General features: G+C 42.9%; 1 protein-coding gene across 3 annotated transcripts in view; it reads left to right on the top strand.

The window, feature by feature from the left end:
- The window catches only part of PPP1R9A (protein phosphatase 1 regulatory subunit 9A), a 111,111-nt gene extending 92,310 nt beyond the window's left edge, over window positions 1-18,801 (top strand). The window contains exons 11-18 of one of the 3 annotated variants that reach the window (XM_074150809.1): window positions 1,198-1,355; window positions 1,921-2,221; window positions 5,428-5,515; window positions 5,604-5,681; window positions 9,310-9,511; window positions 12,053-12,172; window positions 15,204-15,386; window positions 16,360-18,801. In XM_074150809.1, the coding sequence (XP_074006910.1) occupies window positions 1,198-1,355; window positions 1,921-2,221; window positions 5,428-5,515; window positions 5,604-5,681; window positions 9,310-9,511; window positions 12,053-12,172; window positions 15,204-15,386; window positions 16,360-16,572 (1,343 nt within the window). In that variant the 3' untranslated portion in view covers window positions 16,573-18,801. Of the gene's footprint in view, window positions 1-1,197; window positions 1,356-1,920; window positions 2,222-5,427; window positions 5,516-5,603; window positions 5,682-9,309; window positions 9,512-12,052; window positions 12,173-13,987; window positions 14,012-15,203; window positions 15,387-16,359 lie in introns of all 3 variants that reach the window. The other 2 variants (XM_074150810.1, XM_074150811.1) reach the window with 2 other exon arrangements.
- The last annotated feature ends 311 nt before the right edge of the window (window positions 18,802-19,112 follow it).

Here is a 19,112-nt window from a genome sequence, read left to right as displayed (position 1 = left end):
AAAACGGAGCCATGTAGGTGGCAGCCACTGTTTCTTGGGATGGAGCCTTTTGTGAATAAAATGCAAATTCTTTACTAGCAAATGAATTAAACATCTTATTCAGCTGTGGCACAGCCTGATTTACAACATAAGGCTTGTTCTGCATTGCCAAGGAGCCAAATGCTCTCAGCGTGGTGATTGTCACCTTTACTTTTTTGCGTGGAAGAGATAATTCCCGTTTTTCAGGCCGTGACAGTGAAAATATAAGTGGCTCCTCACTGTTGAAGTATATGCAGAATTCAAGCCAATTTTAGGTCCACTGCCTTGGAACAATTTTTTTTTGGTGCAGGAACAATATTTCCTGTGTATTTTGTAACATCTGTGAAATCAGGTGTCGGAGGTGTTGAGATTCTGACAAGGGACCACTAGACTCTGTTCTATATAGATTTGCACTTTAAATAAACTATAGTATTATTAATTTCTCTGGTTAAAAAAATGCATTACACTACCAAATAAATTAAATTCTAATTTTCTAGCAAGCACAGAGGTGTTTTATTAAAAGTGATATTTTAGCAGTTGTTTCATGTGTGGACCCAAACTGAATATTGCTCTACAAACAAATCAATATGAATTACGTTTTTAGCAAAGTATATGTATAAAAAAGAGCTAGTCCTGCTGAAGGCGGGTTTGGGTGACCTGCAGAGCTTGTGGAATTGGTTTCCAGAAATCTTCACTGAGCTCTTTCTTTCTACTCTTCCTCAAGTGGCTTAAAAGTGCAGAACTGGGGATAAATGAATTGGTCCCTGGGTCTAAATTGGCATATTCACCCGGGTGCTGGGAAGCGTCTGTCAACAAGCAGCGAGATGAGGATTCCTTTGCTTTATGTCCCGATGGAGAATCTCTGCAGCCCAAGCACGTCCCTCTGAGGGAGCCCGAGTGGGGCTTCTGGGCTAGTGCAGCTTCACCCAACACTGGGAATCATCTGTTCAATTTTTGAATATTTACAGTAGATTCTTTGCTGTGCGCTTACTGGATCTTTGTAAATAAACTTGTTAATGGTTTATGCAAATAAGGTTTTTTCAGCACGTGTAGTTTAACAGTTAAACAGGGTCAAGACAGACATGCACAGTGCACGTACTCGCCATCGCAGGTCCTGTCGTAGGAAAACGCAGTGAAAGATTCTTCTGTGAAGCAGCTTCACGTCATGTTTCCGTACAGATTTCAACGAAGCAGTGCCAGAAACGGAGAGGCTGGACTCCAAAGCGCTGAAGACTCGAGCTCAGCTTTCGGTGAAGAACAAGCGGCAGAGACCTTCTAGAACACGGCTGTACGACAGCATCAGCTCGACGGACGGGGAGGACAGCCTGGAGCGAAAGGTGAGGAGGTCTCTGCCCTTTCTTTCAGGCTTCCCATGGAGCACTGGGTTGTCCCCGTAAGTCATTTCATCCCGTCTTTGTCCTCTCGTTGTGGCACAGGTAGTATTTGTTCCTCTGTGGCCAACATGCTGTGAGTGTCGCTGAGCGATGTGCGAGTCTGGTCTCTTTGGTGTCAGCACACCTGGGTTTTTGGTTTTGTTGTTTTGTTTTTTTTTAACAGGAATCCCAGGCTGATTTATGTGTCCTTTGTAAAGCAGAGTGGGTCCTTTCATTTATGCAGGAGGTGAAAGGAGCTTGAACCGTGCACTTCTCTTATCTGTTAATTTGTTAACACAATTGATACGGTATTCACTCGGTGGTTTGTCCTATTCTGACTTCCCTCTGAAAGCAAATACCAATAAACAGCCCTCTGTGTGGTATCAAAAGGTAATGGCACGAATTGCTAAAGCGTTTCATACAAGTAGAAGGCTAAATAATGAATAAAAGAGTTGCATGTTTGAAATAAACCTTGCTGTGGTGGATTCCTGAGCGGTATAACCTGCTTTATAATCTCTTATGCCAACAGCCATCAAACAGTCACAGTAGTCCCATGCACATTCCCAAGTCACCACTGCCCTCATGCATGAGAGCATCCTCTCCAGCATCAGATTCTGGTGCTTCCTCTCTCTCCCCCGCGGCCAGCAGTGCAGCAATCTCCCTCGACAACCTCACCCAAAACCACGAGGAAGAACCGCACCACGGAGGAGGTGTCCTGTCCCCCCATCCCCAGGGGGACACCCCGCTTTCCTCTCCTTCAAAGTCTGGGAACAGCTCCGAAGCATCTCCTTTGCATCACCCCGCGGGCAGGAATATATTACAGGATAAAGGTATTACTGTTTTTTACAATAAATTGATGCATCATTTTGCTTACTTACACCTACTTTGTGAACTTCTGTTGTGTAGTAGGACCTCAGCAACTAGAAGCCACCAGCTCATAACTTCTTTTGTCTGCCTGGTAGTAAAAAAAACTACAAATGACCTTGTACAATGCTATAAGAAAAGGATAAAGTTTAAAATGAGATCGGGAACTGCTTCCTTCCTTTTTTTTTTTCCTTTCTTAGAACTCACTGAAAATGCTAGGGGGACGTTGCCTTTAAGAAAATCTTGTGGTTTGTTTTAAAAAAAAAGAAAATAATTATTGGACCTTGGGGCATTTCTTTATTAGAAACGTGCTTAACACAGTGTACTTACTCAGATTCTGTGGTTTTGGCACTGCTAGGTGCTTTTTTTGGAGGGTGGGGAAAGGAGTGTAAAGCAGGAATAACAGATTGTAGCTTTTAATTGCTGAGAGGCGGCTCAGTCTAGATGAAACAAGAGGTTAGTGTCTGGGGGCTCTTCGTTTACAGGAAAAAAAATACCAAGTACTTTGCTGGGGAGGTCAGTCACATTGTTATATATATATTATATGTATATGCACCTTGCATTCTCTTAACTATCACAGAATATAAAAAAAAAGGGGTAAAAACTGTTCATAAGCGAGGGCTGCAGGAATAGGTCTGGATAGGTTCATAACGGACTTTGGCTTACTTAAATTAACTGAAAAGAACGATTTGTTGAGGATTTTCCTTTGTGTGTCTGAAAAGACTTGCCCCTGATTTACAGCCTGGTTTTGGTTCATTGAGGGCTTTCACGCAGATTCCTAAAAGACAGATTAATGGGGTTTGGTTGAATTTAGGATAGGTTAATATATGCTAGCATTTTTACATGGGTTCTGAAATCGCTAGTCTAGCTGCATAGTTTCTAATTGTGTAATTGTTAATAAATCAGTTAAATTAAATATTTGAATTTTTCAAGTAAAAATAAGTGTGTGAACGTAAGAATGTGACTTTCCAAACTCCTACTTCAGCTTGAGCATAAGACTGGTTTATCAGTGAAGCTGTAAATCCTGCATTTCCAGCTGATGAGTGAAAAATACCCTGATAAAAGTTCAGCAGAGACGAGCCGAGTATTATATTCCACCCACTGTGTCGCTCTTTCCAATGTAGGTTTGAAAAATAATCTCTGTCTAAAGATTGGTGTCGTGCTTTTCCCACTGTGACCGTTAGGTGAAGAACCAGTGCTTTTGGGCGTATCCACATTCTGATGGGTGCGTGAAAATTAAATTAAATTAAATTAAACTAAATTAAACCAGAGCAATTTAGTTCCAAATTGAAAAATTGCACTTAATATGTCCTACGAAAAAGAAATACCCTAAAGCAGTTGTATGACAACAACTGCTATTTTAATGGCTTATTAATTTGGCTGTCAAACTCTTATATTTCAGAAAAAACCCAGGGCCCCTGTATCTGTGCTGTGTGTTCAGGTAGAGGTTTTTTAGAGAGGGAACGAGGGCACATCTGTGGGCGTGTGTGTCCATTGATTAATCTCTCGTTAGCAACAGCCAGCATTAGCAAACCCACACGTGTCTAGTTTTTCTGATGGGTTCCTTCCGTGTTGTGGGAAGAGCTGAAGTGGCACCAGAGCAGATTCCTTGCAAAACGATGAGGAATTTTGCTTCTCCCTCTTTTAAGCACAACTTTTTCATATCTGATATGTACGATTAATTTCATTTCTTCGGTTCCGCCTGGTTTGTGCAACTCAGTTTGTGCCACTGCCACGTGTGAAAATAAAAATTATGACTTTTATTCTTGAAAGTGGCCGTGTTGACAGTGGCTAAATGAGAAGTATGCATTGAAGGTGACAGAGGAACCCTAGGAGGAGACAGGAGAGGAACGCACACGGTGTAGGGCTGATGCAAAGTGGGCATCACCTGAAGCTCTCCTCGGCCTCCCTGGGGATGGATTTCTTCTCAGGAGACTTCACCTTGCTTTTGCCGTTCCTCATATTATTATTTTTTTTGTTTGCTGTTTTGGCATGAGGTTACTCGTCAGTTGTTCTTGAATGTTTTCTTTAACATAAGGACTCGTGCTGGTCAAAATAGTATGGCTTTTAGTGTGTGGGTATTGCAAGAGGCTTATTTTCCCACTTTTCCTAGGAAACCAGTTGTGCTTTGAATTTTTTACTGGAATTAAAACTTGGCCAAATATTATCCACAAAGCAATGTAGAAAGTTCTTTATGAGTAGTTGAGTGTCGTGTGATAGGGCTGTGCGTTTTGGGTTAATTCTGAGGGCTTAATTTATGTCAGCTACAGTAGAAACCCACCGCAGTGCCTCCATCTGAAGTCACGTTATGAAAGTCACCAAACCGCATGTGCCGTGAATCACTGAGCTTCATTTGCTTCCTCTGGAGTATTTGGGGACACTCTTTATGTTTAAGAATCACGGAAAGCGTGTCTGGATTTTTCAGCTGCTGTGTGGTTTCTTTTAGCTCCCCTTTAGATTCCACGGGATGTTTTGCAGAGGCAGATTCATTGGTTTGGCTTTGTAGGCGCTGCAGGCAGTTTCCTCCTCAGGCTTTAATGGTGTTTGTAGCAGAGATCAAGAATCGGTAGATGTCTCAGGGCAAATTTATTAATTAACCTACTTTCAATTCTCTTTTTTTTTTAATTCAGAATGATTTGATTTCAAGTTAAATGTTTATTTTAAGAAAGATGTTCAAGACAAACAGATGACTATTAGCTAGCATGTCCATCATAAAAGGTACCTTTGGCTCCAGAGTTCAAGAAAATATTTCAGGAGTCATTTTGGAAGTAAAGTGTATATAGCAAATGAGTTCTGCAAAGGGGAACTTAAGCAGCTACTGCTGAGTTTAGAAATGGATTCACTGTAACGTTTACAATCTTTTCTGTTGTTCAACTCACTCTATATTCAGTAAAACTTAACCAAAATTAACTTTTCCTTTTCTTCAGTTAAAGTAAGATTTTTTTCATTTGTATTTTCAAATTCTGAAAGTATTTCATTATTTTTATTCCTCTTCACCCCATCTTCTTAAAAATGAGAATTCACCTAATTAAATTGTGTACTCACCCATGTGTAAATGTGTGTGTATCTAATATGAACAGAGACGCAGACTGTTCTGGATGGGACGTGGAACAGCAATCAGTAGTAATTAAAAATAATAATGTACATTCTCCCGTGTACAAATGTATCCTAGATGGTGCCACAAGTGCTCAGGCAGCAAGAACAACCAGCCTTACTATAGGGCATACAGAAAAACTAAAGCGAAAACTCGCAGATCTTGGGTAAGCGTTTGTTTAAAGTACTTATTTACTTACTTTTACAAAGCAAAATTTCGAAGCTATTTCCTGATGTTTTCTAATATTCTTGTAGGGCTCCCTTGCGAAGGAGTTCAAACAAGGGCAAGAAGCGGAAAGAGAAAGATGCTGCTAGGGTGACCTCTGGCAGTAGGTATGGCATTGGGGATGCGAGAAGTGATACACCAGAAACATGGGAAAAACCTCCTCACCTCGGCAGATGGGAACGTTCACGGTCCCACTGACTTCATAGAAATAGTGTTAGGCTTTGAGACAACCTTCTGAGCTTACAAACCTAGATTTCTTAACTAATGAAAGACTGACATATCATCTAAAAATACTTAGAGGCTTATAATATGGTGGCATCACTACTACTGTTGCATCCACTAATGGGAGGGCTGGCCTACACGATGCACGCACAGGCAGTTAATAACACCCCTGAACCAGAAATCTTGACACAATTCCACATATGTTTTTGAAGAAGCTCCCACAGGGAGGATGGGCGCCAGCCCCACGGCACCCACACCAGGAGAGCTTTCAGAAGGGTTTGTTTCTGGAGATGTACATCACAAGTTGAAAAGAGAGAGGAAAATTGCTGACTGTGTTTGCCACATCACCAGCTCTCAGGGAAAGAACTGTGAATGCCTGGTGAGATCTGGTGAGACCACATCACCAGCTTCTGGACTATGAATCAATAAATGAATGTCCAAAATGGCAGGAAACAGTCTTTTAAAAAAAAATCTTCCGAAGGAAGAATCTTCCAAAGCTAGCATAGATTTTTCCTGAAGGTCTCTCCTCACGTACTGATGAGTGTGAGATCACAGGGTGATCACCCACGGTGGTGCTTGGTCCCAGGAATGAAAGACAGGTTAATGTCAGGGGTGCTAAGCAAACTTTGTACATTCCAAAAGTCTAGAAAGGACATAGCAACTCAAAAACTCTCTGCACATAAAGCAATACGTAAGAAAATCTACATGATAAGAGAGCTATTGGAAGAAAGCAAACTTTGAACGCTGCTCAGAAGGTTATTGTGGTGGAAAAGCAGTGTGTAGCCCTTTGTGGAGTTCCGCTGACAGTCTAATGTACGGAGCCCCAGTGATGAGTGTGTTGTGTAGCTCCATAAAATGAGAAAAGCCAAAGAAACCGTAGACTTCTGAGTGACTCCCTCCGCACACTGTGCTGAGGCGCAGTGTTCTGTCTCACCTTACATTTGTACATTTGTGTCCTGCAAATACCTGGCAGGATCTTCAGCGGCGGTGTCAGAAAACCTGTTGCTCTGGTGCCTCGGCCTCCAGTGTGCCCTGGGGTCGGTGACACTCACTGCTGGATGGCCCCAGTGACAGGCAGAGATTTGTTAGAGCAAGTCCTCTGCACCTCCGTGTGGCTGCGAGGCAGCTCCTGCCCTTAGCAGGGAATTAAACATCAAGTGGCATTTAAATACCCCGCCATGGGGTGGGGGGAATTGGCGTGTGCTTGTTTTTAAGATCTCAGTATGTTCCTTGCACCAACACAGCGTGTTACAGGTGTTTGTGGGACCCCACACGTACCTTCCTTAGAGAAAGCAGATCTCAGCATAGGGAGATCAGTTGCTTATTAGACCATTTAGACCATGGCCTCAGGTTGCACCAGGGGAGGTTCAGATTGGAGATTAGGAAACATTTTACCCTGAAAGGGTTATTAAGCCTTGGAATGGGCTGCCCAGGGCAGTGGTGGAGTCACCATCCCTGGAGGGATTTAAAAGCCGGGTTGACATAGTGGTTAGAGAGATGGTTTAGTGATGGTTTTTGTCAGTGTTAGGTTGATGGTTGGACTTGATGATCTGAAAGGTCCCTTCCAACCTGGACAATTCCATGATTCTATGATTTGATAAATCAGTTATTTGGATTGTTTGTTAATATTTCCGACTTTGGATGCAGTTACTAAAAGCAAAGTTTAATACTGCTTTCCAAGTCAAAATTCTTAAGCATTTGGGATTCTCACTGTGCCTCTGTAAACTGGAGTGTTACTGTTTCAGTATAACTTCTTAAACACTCGTTGTCACTTCCTTTGTTACTAACTCCAGAGAGTTTCCCTCAGAAGAAACGTGAGGGTGCTCTCTCTACAGCCCAAAGCTGTGTAAGCTCTGTGAAAGAAAGGAGGTGATGATCAAAAGGCAGCATCCTGTTACAGTTATGTTCATTACAGCAACTGATTGATGTGGAATTAATCACGCTGTCAGATGGATATTACGTGCATTGTTTTGCCATTGCCAAAAAACAGCACTGGGGATGTGTAAATAGGATCCTGAATTAGTTCCTAAGACTGCCACTAATGTTACCCATATAAAACCCTCCCCATTTAAGTAAGGAGCACATATTCCCCTGCCTGAAGGCAGGTGATTCGGGCAACATAATCTGTTTTTTCTTTCTACTTTTTGAGCAATTCCCTCTGTCAGGGAATGTAGTGATAGGAGGAGGGGGAAGGGTTTGACACTGAAAGAGGGGAGATTGAGATGAGATGTGGGGAAGAACTTCTTTGCTGTGAGGGTGGTGAGAGCCTGGCCCAGGTTGCCCAGAGAAGCTGTGGCTGCCCCATCCCTGGAGGGGTTCAAGGCCAGGTTGGAGGGGGCTTGGAGCAACCTGGTCTGGTGGGAGGTGTCCCTGCCCAGGGCAGGGGGGTCAGACTAGATGAACTTTAAAGGTCCCTTCCAACCCAAACTATTCAACAATTCTATGATTCTATGAGGGAGGAGTACAGGACAGGGTCAGGTACATCTACCTTGCTTTACGTAGCTAAAGGGAGGGAGGATTCTTCTGCTTCCACGGGCGGGGGCCCTTTGACAACCTCAGTTTCACCCATACAGAAGGGAGGCTTCACAATATACAAAGCTGTAGTGATTATGTTACTAATGGTTTAGAAGCTGTCCAGAAGGCAGAAATCGAGGGGAGATTTACAAACCTGCAATTTACTGGTGTTTAATGCTCCGAAACAGTTACATATACGTCGATATAAATAATATGAGACTGTGACATGTGCATAAGTTCTTTGAGGCAGACACTTTGCATAGTTATTTTTAATTTACATACTGTACTGTTGACATGATACAGTTAGCAAATAATTTAGGCATTTTATTTTATAGCTGTTATCTCTGCCTTGATCACTTTATCCACTGCAATCTCTGTGACTACAGAGAAGCTGATAATATCACATAGGTCTTTCTTTCATTTTCCTATATTAATATTCTTAATATTTAATAACTTTAATATGAAGATAATGATTCTCTGTGAGTATTTAGCTGTTGTAACAAAGGCACATCTCCATAGGTGGGTACAGATGCACCTGATTCATTCTGCCTGTGCTGGAAATCCAAGGCAGACCCTCTCTGGGAGGCAGAGCCCGTGTGGGTCCGTGCCGAGTCTTCTCTCTAGAATGCGTGCTGCGATGCTGCCGGGGCTGAGGAATGTACCGACACGGCACGGGGCTGCTTGCCTGGGGCTGGTTCCCCTCCGAGCAGCGTACAGGCAGGAGTACAGGTGTTTTCAGCTGGTGCCTGTCTCCCTTTACTGGGTGTATGTTGTCTGAGAGAGCTTGAGGCAGAAAAAGAAGAATCAAAAGAACTCACTTTTTTTCTTCTTTAGCTGAAAAAGAGATTTCAGGCATGTCCCTGCCAGCTGGGTGCCACTCAGTTCTTTAGTCACAGTTACAGGCAATGACACTCTTTTTACAGTTAACTGCCTCTGCAGCGTTTTGTTTTCTCTTATTTTGTAACCTAACAGGTATTCCTGCTCCTTTCTGTTAAACAGGACCGTCAGAGAGATGCTGCAGAAATCAGCAAACAGTAAATGGTTAGCAGCAGAGCGATCCTCCTCTCTCCCACACTGTGTGCCCTTCGCATGGTATGGAGAGAGTGGCAAGGGGTCCACCTCCTCCAGCAACCTGCCGTCGCCCACCAGCTCAACCGAACCCTCCTCTGAAAATATAAGCCCAGCTAAAAAAGGGTCAAAGGTAGAAAATAAAAACTACCTTCTTCCCACTGTGTTGAGCGGCATAATTGGCTTCGTGTTTCTGGGAAAAGAGCAGGCCAATATGTGACTACTACAATAAACAGCGCATGGTGTTCATTGTACGGCTGCAGCTCATCCCAGCAGAGCATCCCTGTCCTCGGAACATCCCGCACTCTGCCTTTTTACTCTCTCTTACTGTACATTAATTCGGTGAACTAACCGTGGTGTGCTGTACCGTAACAAAACCCAGTGGTGCCAGTGGGAATTAGCATTTGGATCCAGTGAGCAAATGCTAGCTGGGTGTATTCGCTTAGAGAGAATTTCTGCCTTCTTCAGGACTGATTGTGGGGATACCCGGCCCGTGCTCAAATGAGGTGTTTGCAAGTGAAGAAATGCTGAATGCCGTCGGTCATCTGCCTTTTTTTCCCCCCAGTAATGAAATCTGTTTGTCGTGCATGCTGGATGGTGGATTTAATTCTCTGTATGAAGATGCTTGAACTGTAAATATGAACTATTGCGATTTAATACATCTGTGTGATTCCCTTCTATGTGCATGAATGTTTCAGCATGATAACTCCTTAAATAACCCTTTAGTTATAGTGATATACTTTGCTTTTTCATGTTTATTTTCACTTCTGGAAAATATTGCTCTGCCTGTATCTCCTTATAACTTGCAGCAGTTGATTTTTTTATATTGGTCTGGTAAAAAGAAGCAGGAACGGTTTTCAGCTTTAAGTACGGGAATATGGATCAGAAATCGGATTTCTTTGTCTTCTCCAAACACATGCGTGTACACAAGAGCAGTTCCCACAGGCATTTCTTTCTCTTTTGGTGCCAAAAGCCGGTGATTCCCTACTGCTGCTGTGCCCCAGGCCGTGTTAGGTTGTGGGGGGAGAGCCCCACAGGGCTAGCCAGCCCAAATCAGACCCATAGAGGAGACCCCTAAAGAGAAATTAATCTGTTAGCCCGTTTCTTTCGAAAAAGAAAGGTGAGGATTAGACGTCTAAGTCCTGTTTGTGCCTTTAAACAAACATTGTATAAAAATATTTTTCCAACGGGGAAAAAAGCACCCCCTTTTACAATTAGTATTAGGCTGGAGGGGGTGTCCTGCTGTCATAATTATCATCAGGCCTTGGCTACCTTGTGTTTTTCCTATAGAAAATTAAATTTTAAAGACTGAAATTCATCGTAAGGCTGAAGCTTGCACAAAATAGAGGTGAAAGCAAAATCAGAGTACTTAAAAAGATGTTCTTCGCACACCAGGAGGTAGAGCTGTTGAACTCCTGGCCTAGGAACCCTGTGGGGGCTAAAAGTTTGCATACTAAGGAAGCTGCTTGGATTTTCTTCTCCTCTATAAAGAGCTGGGAAAAGCAGAACAGGAATTCTAAATGTAGGTGTGAGAAAACTGATCACAAAAACGCTTTGATGTTCTCTGTGAAGTTTGCGAGCTCTTAAATCAGCCGTTCCTGTGCTGCTACTCAAGTGTGGGACCAATATTTAGTCACAAAACTAAGAGGACCAACACTTGGTATTTTTGGAAGACTTCTCATTTTCAGGAAAGACAGGTCAAATATCTTTGGGGGGAGGGGAGGATAAAAAGATCACTTTTTTAGTGTTGTTTTTGGTTTTGATGTTTGGATCCATTTTTTGAAGTTGAATGTCAAAGATTAATTGAATTTGATACTCATTTAGATGTTAGAGTAGAGTTAGAGAGATTAGAGGTCTCCATATCGTCAGCTATATATTCAATTTAAATGGAATATCACAGTGGTTTTAATTATTTTTTTTTAGATTTTGTTTTTTGTGACATACTTGTTAATTTTTGTCTTCTTCTGGTGGTGATTTTGCTGTATTCCTGCAAAATATGTGCACACTTTTTCTCGTCTTTGCTGGAAGGTGTGATGTCCGTCACTGCATTGTTGAGAAAAACCAGTGTTTGTTTTATGGTTATTATTTCAGTAAATAACATTCAATATCCAAAAATCTTTTACTTTCAATTTCAGTTTTTTCTAAAGGTATAGTCAAAGAGGGAAGATCCTTTCACTTTTCTAGGAGATCGTTTGGGACTCAGAAATGGACTCACAGGATGTTCTTCTTGCTCTTTCCATAGCCGTTCTCCCCTCTCTCTGCTAATTAACCCTCTCTCCTGTTCTCTGTGCTGCTGCCTGGGCTACGCTTGTCCTAAATATGTGGAGGACACTAAAATGCTAGTGACTAACCCACAGAAGCAGTAATTTAGCCCCAGAATAAGAGCCGACATCTTAAGAGGGAGCCTGGAAATTGCTTTTGGACCCCTTTGCTATTAATCGAGGCATTAAGAGGGCAAAGGTGTCTTTTGAAGTACACAGTGGTGAAAATCCTGTGTATTCTATAAATATTAACAATACTAAAAGTTAAGCTTTCTCCTGTGTGTTGTACCTGCTTTGGTGGATGATTGAAACCACTCCTGAACTATGCCAGCCTAGAAGCCAGAAAGCAAATTTCCCTTTTAGAGGCACGAATGAGATCATTTGCTCATTCTAACTCTTCTTTTTCTCCACAGAATTTCACGTTCAATGATGATTTCAGTCCCAGCAGCACAAGTTCCGCTGATTTGAGCGGTTTAGGAGCAGAACCTAAAGCCCCAGGTTTCTCACACTCCTTGGTGCTGTCGTCAGACGAGGTACGCTTATGAAATTGGTTAAGATGGGAAATTGTTGTTTTCTTTCTTCTGTGGCATTTTGCTTGATAATTATATAATTATCAAATAATAAAGTGGTATTTTTCAGGCGGTAGAATGGGAGAAAAAAATGAATCTTGGTTTCTAGATTATGATTTTTCTTGTTCATATAATGATGACTTTGAACAAATTGACTTTAATAAATTGACTTTAATAAAATGACTTTAATAAAATGACTTTAAATCCTATGGTATTATGGTAGGAAAGCAGAATGCAGTTAGTTTCCTACAAGATGCTGTATCCTTACACTTCTGAACAGATCTTTCCTACATTCTAAATACGTACGTGTGGATCCATAGATATATATTTACACATACACTAAACTAGACATAATTGAGGCAATTTTGAGATAATATACAGTATAGTTTGGTAAACGTAGTTGCAATGCAAGGCACCTTCTCCTGGATTAAGTTTTATTTTGCTACATTAAAGTAATAATGACCTGTACCTGCAGTGGTTGTGTGTTGCTGTACCTGGATGGATGTATATCGATCAGAACGTCTATGTGTCAATCCACTTTGCATTCTTTGTGCTCGCTTTGCACGGTGGATTTGAATTCAGTTACTTCAAACCAGAGCTTTTTCAAACCATGATAACGTGAAAAAGCGTTCCTAACCCTGTACGTTGGTGACTTAATTGAGCTGAATACAATATACTGAAAATACTTTTCTTAGGAGCCGAGCTCTGTAACTGGGTTGTCACTGAAGTTGCACGATTTGACTTGGGAAACCTGTGCCTTCGTTCTTTTACAAACACTCTGTAAGAACTTCACTTTTTTCATGTGAGGTTTGAGCCAGGGTTTTTTTCTAGGGAGGAGGAACTATGTCTTATGTTTTTTAATGACGGTGAGGTTTGTTCGGTTACTGCCTCATGCTCTGCCGGGGTTTAAGGGAGAACTGTTCCGTGCAACCCCATTTGCCAAAACGCGAGTCTAAAAACCCCAACCATTCTTTAGAGGTTACTTACTGCAAAAATGTATAAGAATCATAGGAGAGTGCAGACAGGTTTGTATATTCTATGGATTACTGAAAATCCATAGCAGAGTCGTCATTTACACTTTCTTTAGTATTTAGTACTATCTTGGTAATACATTTCATTCTCTTACCGCGTTTCATTCCCCTTATATGATGTATTTTATTGTGACAGTTCCCTGTTCCTAGTGGTATTGAATTAAAAGCTCGGATTTTGCTTGTTCAGCTCTCTATGTTATCACTTCTCAAACACAAAGCCTGTTGAGGAGGAGCTGCAGGGGAAGCCCCCGCGCCCCCTGGCCGGGGATGAGGCCAGCGCTGCTGCTCAGCCTCCCACTGCCCGTCGCTGCCAGCGCCCCTTCGCGCGGGCTCCTCTGCCAGATCCTCGGGATTATTTGAAGGAGACGAATGAAATGGAAACGTGGGGAGGGAACCCAGTTCTTGCAGGTTTTTCTTCTCTAATTAAGGAGTTTTTGCTCTTGCAATTGGAGCCATCAGGAAGGTTCCCCCTGGTTCTAGGGTGTCCGGACCAGGAAATCCGAGGGGGTTTCTTTGGCACAGTCTCAGGTTTAGCTGCCAAACCATGTGTGTGCTGAGCTTCCAACATAACCTCTCTGCTTCTGGAAGTAATTTTTTGTTTTAAAGAAATCTCTTTGGTTTTGAGTAGCCATATCTGTTTGCAAATCTTGGTGCTGCCCTTGCCTGAACTTTTACATGCTGTTACATGTTCTGTATTTTGTTTCTATAATGCTTTTCTTTCCCATTTCTTTGTTGCTCCCTCACTCAGAGCCTGGATATGATTGATGATGAGGTGAGATACTGGTGTGCTGTTGTGGTGAACCCTGTGACCATCGCGTGGCAACCTGTCCTCTCATTTGCAGATGCGCATTCCTTGGTTTACCCTCTCGTGTGGCAAAACCCTTTGTTTGAGCACGATGCACAGATGTCGCTGGCTCCTGTCCCCTTGTCTTCAGTTCCCCTCTCCTTCCTGCTAAGGGTTCTGGAGGCCATAGCAAATTGCAGTTTTTACGGAATGCTGGAAGGGGGAGGAGGGTCCGTGTGGGAGCGAACCCACCCGGCCGAGAATCAGCTGTTCCGAGCTCCTGCTGGCAATAGGAGAAGGGAAAGATAGTGCTTAAACTGGCTTTTCCCCAGCCCCAAGAACTGAGAGAGCTGCCAGCACCATCTAACCCGGCGTAGAAGCCTCTCTGACACCAGGTGGCCGGTGGCAGCTGCTTTGCTGGCCTCGGGTGGGACAGAGCAGCGTTTGTTTCGGGCCCCGCTGGCATATCCCTGGGTGGAATCGAGTGGCAGAGCAGGGACACAGGGCTGCCCCCGGCAGCTGAGATCCCCACCTGCCCTTCCTGGTGCTGTTACTGTGCCTTCCTCCTCCTCCTCCTCCTCCTCCTCAGCACAAGGTGATGGGAGCAGGGCCAGGGCTGTGTGATCGCTGTGTGTTCCTCTGTGTCATCTCATAGTCTTCCATAGACAGTCGCAGTCTCGCTGGCTGTTTGGTGTCATCCCTTTGAACTTTAGGTGATTTTTGGAGGTTCTTTTTCCCCTGATTTTCTTGTTTTGTAGCTTAGACACATCGTAAAGACCAGTGAATGAGCTCAGGAACTGGAATGCAGAATTCACTGCATCCTTTAGAAGCAAGTCTAATTGGAAGGATGAAAATCTTGCAAGGGAACGGGAGTGTAGAATCATAGATACATACCTGTTTTGAGTTGTGCCACCCGGCCATTTCACCCCTTGTTTGGGTTAAAAGGAATGCCACTTCCTTTTTCTTCTTCTGTTTATACATAGAAGACTTTCTGGGTACCAATTCTTAGATACCTGGTTACGTACAGGTGTGTTACAGCAGTGTGAAATTGCAGCTATTGCAGCGTAAAGATAGTCCAGGTACCTCTGCTCTGATGCTGGCAGTTTGTACAGAAAAAAAAAAAGGTTGTTACTCGTCTGTGTTACCCTTTTAATAACAGTGGTGCATGTTTTTGTCGCAGATCCTCGACGACGGACAGTCCCCGAAGCACAGCCAGTGCCAGAGCCGCGCGGTTCAGGAGTGGAGCGTGCAGCAGGTTTCCCACTGGTTAATGAGCCTCAACCTCGAGCAGTACGTTTCCGAATTCAGCGCCCAGAACATCAACGGGGAGCATCTCCTTCAGCTGGACGGGAGCAAGCTCAAGGTAAGGGACTGGCTGGGCTGCAGGACTGACTGCAGCATTTAGTATCACTTCAGGTCATCTTAAGGGAGGTAAGAACTTGGCCAGAAAGCGGTGAATCCCTGTGTTGCGGGTTGGTGATAGACTAGAATAGTAAACACAGAGTGTAAAGCCACAGCAACGCTTTAAGAAATTCCCAAACGCACTTGGGTTCAGAAGCTTCAGGAGCAGAGAGCGTTTGCTTTGTGACAGCTCTGGGTGTCTGTAACATACGCGGATTTGCGTGCATAAATCCTATAGCAGCATGTGTATTTGCATGCGTGGATCCCTCATCAGCTCTCTTTGCAAAAGGGTGATTCAGAGAAAATAGGAAATAGAAATACATCAGAAGCAGCAACTGAAAAACAGATTTCTGGGACACTGGAGGCATAAGCTGATGCCAATTGTACTGTGTTAGAACTAAATACGGTTTTGATATATAAACTCTGCACTGTTTCTTGTAGTGAAAACACGAGCCTACTTTTGTCAGAAACAATTACAGGAGGGAGTTGTGGGAGGCTCAGTAGATCTGAAAGTCAAAGTTTAGTGTTTCCTTTCTGCATTTTTTTGCTGGCATTTCCCCAACTCTAGGGGTTTTAGAAGAGAACAAGTAGACTTTTGGCTAAGGCTTAGCAGTGAGAATTGGAAAGTCTTGCTCTGTGTAGACCTAGATGACTTCAGGCAAATGGTTTAATCTTTATTTACCTCATTTGATCAATGAAATCAGTGTTGGTGGTGGCAATGAGATCTAATTCTTTAGACAGAGACAGAAAGTATGGAAAGCAGTACAGAATTGTATTATTTACACATCAATAACATATCTGAGTCTGTCTCAAATTTGCTTAGCTTTTACAGTCTTCTACCTCAGAAGAGTTATTACCAGAATATGAAAAAAAAAGTGATAGATTAAACTGTATGAAATGATTTTTCTTCTTTAATTTTGTTTCCTCCACCTCAGGCTCTTGGTATAACATCTTCCCAGGACAGAGCAATCATTAAAAAAAAGCTAAAGGAAATGAAAGCATCTCTGGAGAAAGCTCGCAAAGCTCAAGAGAAAATGGAGAAGCAAAGGGAAAAGCTTCGGAAGAAGGAACAAGAGCAACTGCAGAGGAAATCGAAGAAAGCAGACAAGCCTTCATCAGATGCGACAGAGGGCACTAACGAGCAGTGACGAGCAGAAGTTGGGAAAAGTTGGGAAAGTCAGGGCACACCAAGGGAAGAGAAACTCCTACCCACCCTGGTGCCCCTTCAGCTTTCCTGCCTTCCTTACTGGGAGTGAGTGCAGAGGGTCGGGGCTGTGCATAGAAGGGCTACGGAAATCTCTACGATGTAGGTTTATTTTCCCGCATCTCCAGTTCACGCTCGTTGTTGTTGCCCTGTGAAACCACCCCCAGCCCCTCGGTTTGTTTTGTTGTTGTTAAGAGCTGACAGATTTCCTATTTGTGTGGCGGTGTTTTCCTTCCAAACTCCCCTTCTCTGTTGGGCTCCGTGTGTTCAGTCACTTCAGTAACCAGCATGATGCCGAGGAGCATGGTCCACTGCTCCACCTCTCCTGGACGGGACAGCCAGTCGGAACCACTGGGGCGCCTTTCTGCGGCTGGGTCACGGGAGCTGTGCTCTGCCCGGTAAGAGTTGATTTAACTTTCCACCTGGATATTGAGCGTCTTTGCGGTGTTTGGGTACTCAGTTCCGTCCGCTGGAGGACATTTCATCTCGCCTCAGCACCTTGAACCAACGCTGCTCCAGAAACACAACTGTTCGGTGACTTCTTATACACTGGAGATAAAGACAGGAGAGTCGATACCCCCCTGGGAGAAAGACAGGAGGTGACACTCTTTCTGTTGACTGTACAATAGTTAATCCAGGAAGGAGGCAAAGCCTTAAACGATTATGTGGGTTTACACAGAAATCTGAGGATAACATTTATCCTTTGGATATCTGAGCAAGGATGAATTTCTAACTAGAGCACAGCGCATAGATCTGTATAAATTTCATCGTGCTCCCAGTGTGTAGGCAACTTTCTTATAGCACACTCCGCTTCCGTTTTCATGTGTTTTCAACAGGAAACTGGGCTTATTTTGTTTTGGGGGTTTTGTTTTCCCAAGAAAAACACCGCGTCGTCAGATCCATTTGCCAGTAAGCATTGGGAGAATCAGTTTTGTGCTGTGCTGTTATGAAGCTGTTTGTCGGAAACGATTATCAAACTTGAGTTTGCTGAAGATTTTCAGTTTTTACAGAAGTGCACTTTAAGAAGAGGAAGAGGAGGGATTCTGGTTAACGTTAAATTCGGGACGTTGCTGTTAAGATCAGTGCTGCCGTGGAGGTGAAGGTTGCTAAATCCAAAGCTGCCATATATTAACTGTTCTGATTGACCTGTTTGAAGAATATCCCTACCAAAAGCTGAATTTTTGGGCATAGGCTGTAGAGTGTTTTGATGGCTTAAAAGTGGTAGTATCACGTCCTTCAGAGATTCCTGTTGTCCTGTATGTAAGGCCATCGGTGGAGCCTGCCATGTAGCTTTGGCTATGCCAGTGTGTAGCTCACATGGCGTGGTGTTACTGCCTCTTAAGGGCGGTATTAAAATAGTCAATATTTCTTCAAAAGAACGGACAGACAACGGGCAAATACCCACAGCGAGGAGCTGGAGCCGTTATCTTACTGCTCTGTAGCCAAAGCTGGCCATGCAGCAACATTTATCCTTGAGAAGTGGCTTCCCTCCCATGCGTCCGGGAGGTTGCCGTCATCATCTCGCCGTGCCAGCCCATGAATTGCTTAGGGTGTTAGAATCCAATGCAAAGTTAGAATCTTGATCTTAAAAAATTTTCCAGTCTAAAAAAAAATCCAAATATTGAATTCTTTTGAAGGAAATGTTTGTTCTAGTTTGGCTTGGCTTCTCTTCTGCTCCGTACTTTATGGCATTCGGATCTGTGTCTGTAAAGTTCTCTGATTTGAAGCAGTTGGGGTGCAACGTTTATAGTTAAATTTCTTTTGATCCTAATAATTCCTGTGAAATGTAAAATGGTCTGTAAACTGAGAGAGGCTCGTTCATTCAAAACTCATACACACGAGATCTAGTTAGCATTAGCTTTATTGTTCCTTCCAAATCCAATTTCTACAAGTTTCTGATGTATATATTATTCAGATCTAAAGATGAAATTGCTGTAAAAGATACTTCCTGCTATTTCTTCTGATATTTTTCTTGAGATAGACCACTGGCAAAAAAATGCACCTGCTAACAAGAATTCCACATTGCAGTGAATCTTTCTGCGCTCTTTGTAGGAGAAAAATTACACAGATGTTTAACGGCGTCGTAAAGCTACTGCTCTGTTACACCTGAGTAAGAGAGGTTATCCGAAAGAAACTGGAAATTTAATATTTTAAATACAATGTTGATAAATGCATTCAATGGTGATTTTCCTTTTAAATTATGTTTACACTGTAGTAACGTTTAAGTGGTTGTATATAGTAATCTAAGGAGACGTCCCTGTTTTATGTTCTTTGTTTTCTTAGAAACCTGAGCAGATGGCTTGGCATTATACACCGAGTTTTCATTCTTTCTACTTAGGACAGTGCCTAGTTAATCTCTCCGCAAATCACATTCTTACTCTGCAGAATAACTAATTCAATTTAAGTTCTTTAAGTATTCAGGGTTTTTTTATTGCTTTGTGGTAATGTTATTTTGTAAATCTCGGAGTAAAAAAACCAAACAAC

The sequence above is a fragment of the Numenius arquata genome, chromosome 7, assembly GCF_964106895.1.
Source record: "Numenius arquata chromosome 7, bNumArq3.hap1.1, whole genome shotgun sequence".
NCBI lineage: Eukaryota > Metazoa > Chordata > Aves > Charadriiformes > Scolopacidae > Numenius > Numenius arquata.
Note: the sequence above shows the minus strand (reverse complement) of the source record. Positions and strands in the feature narration are given on the sequence as shown.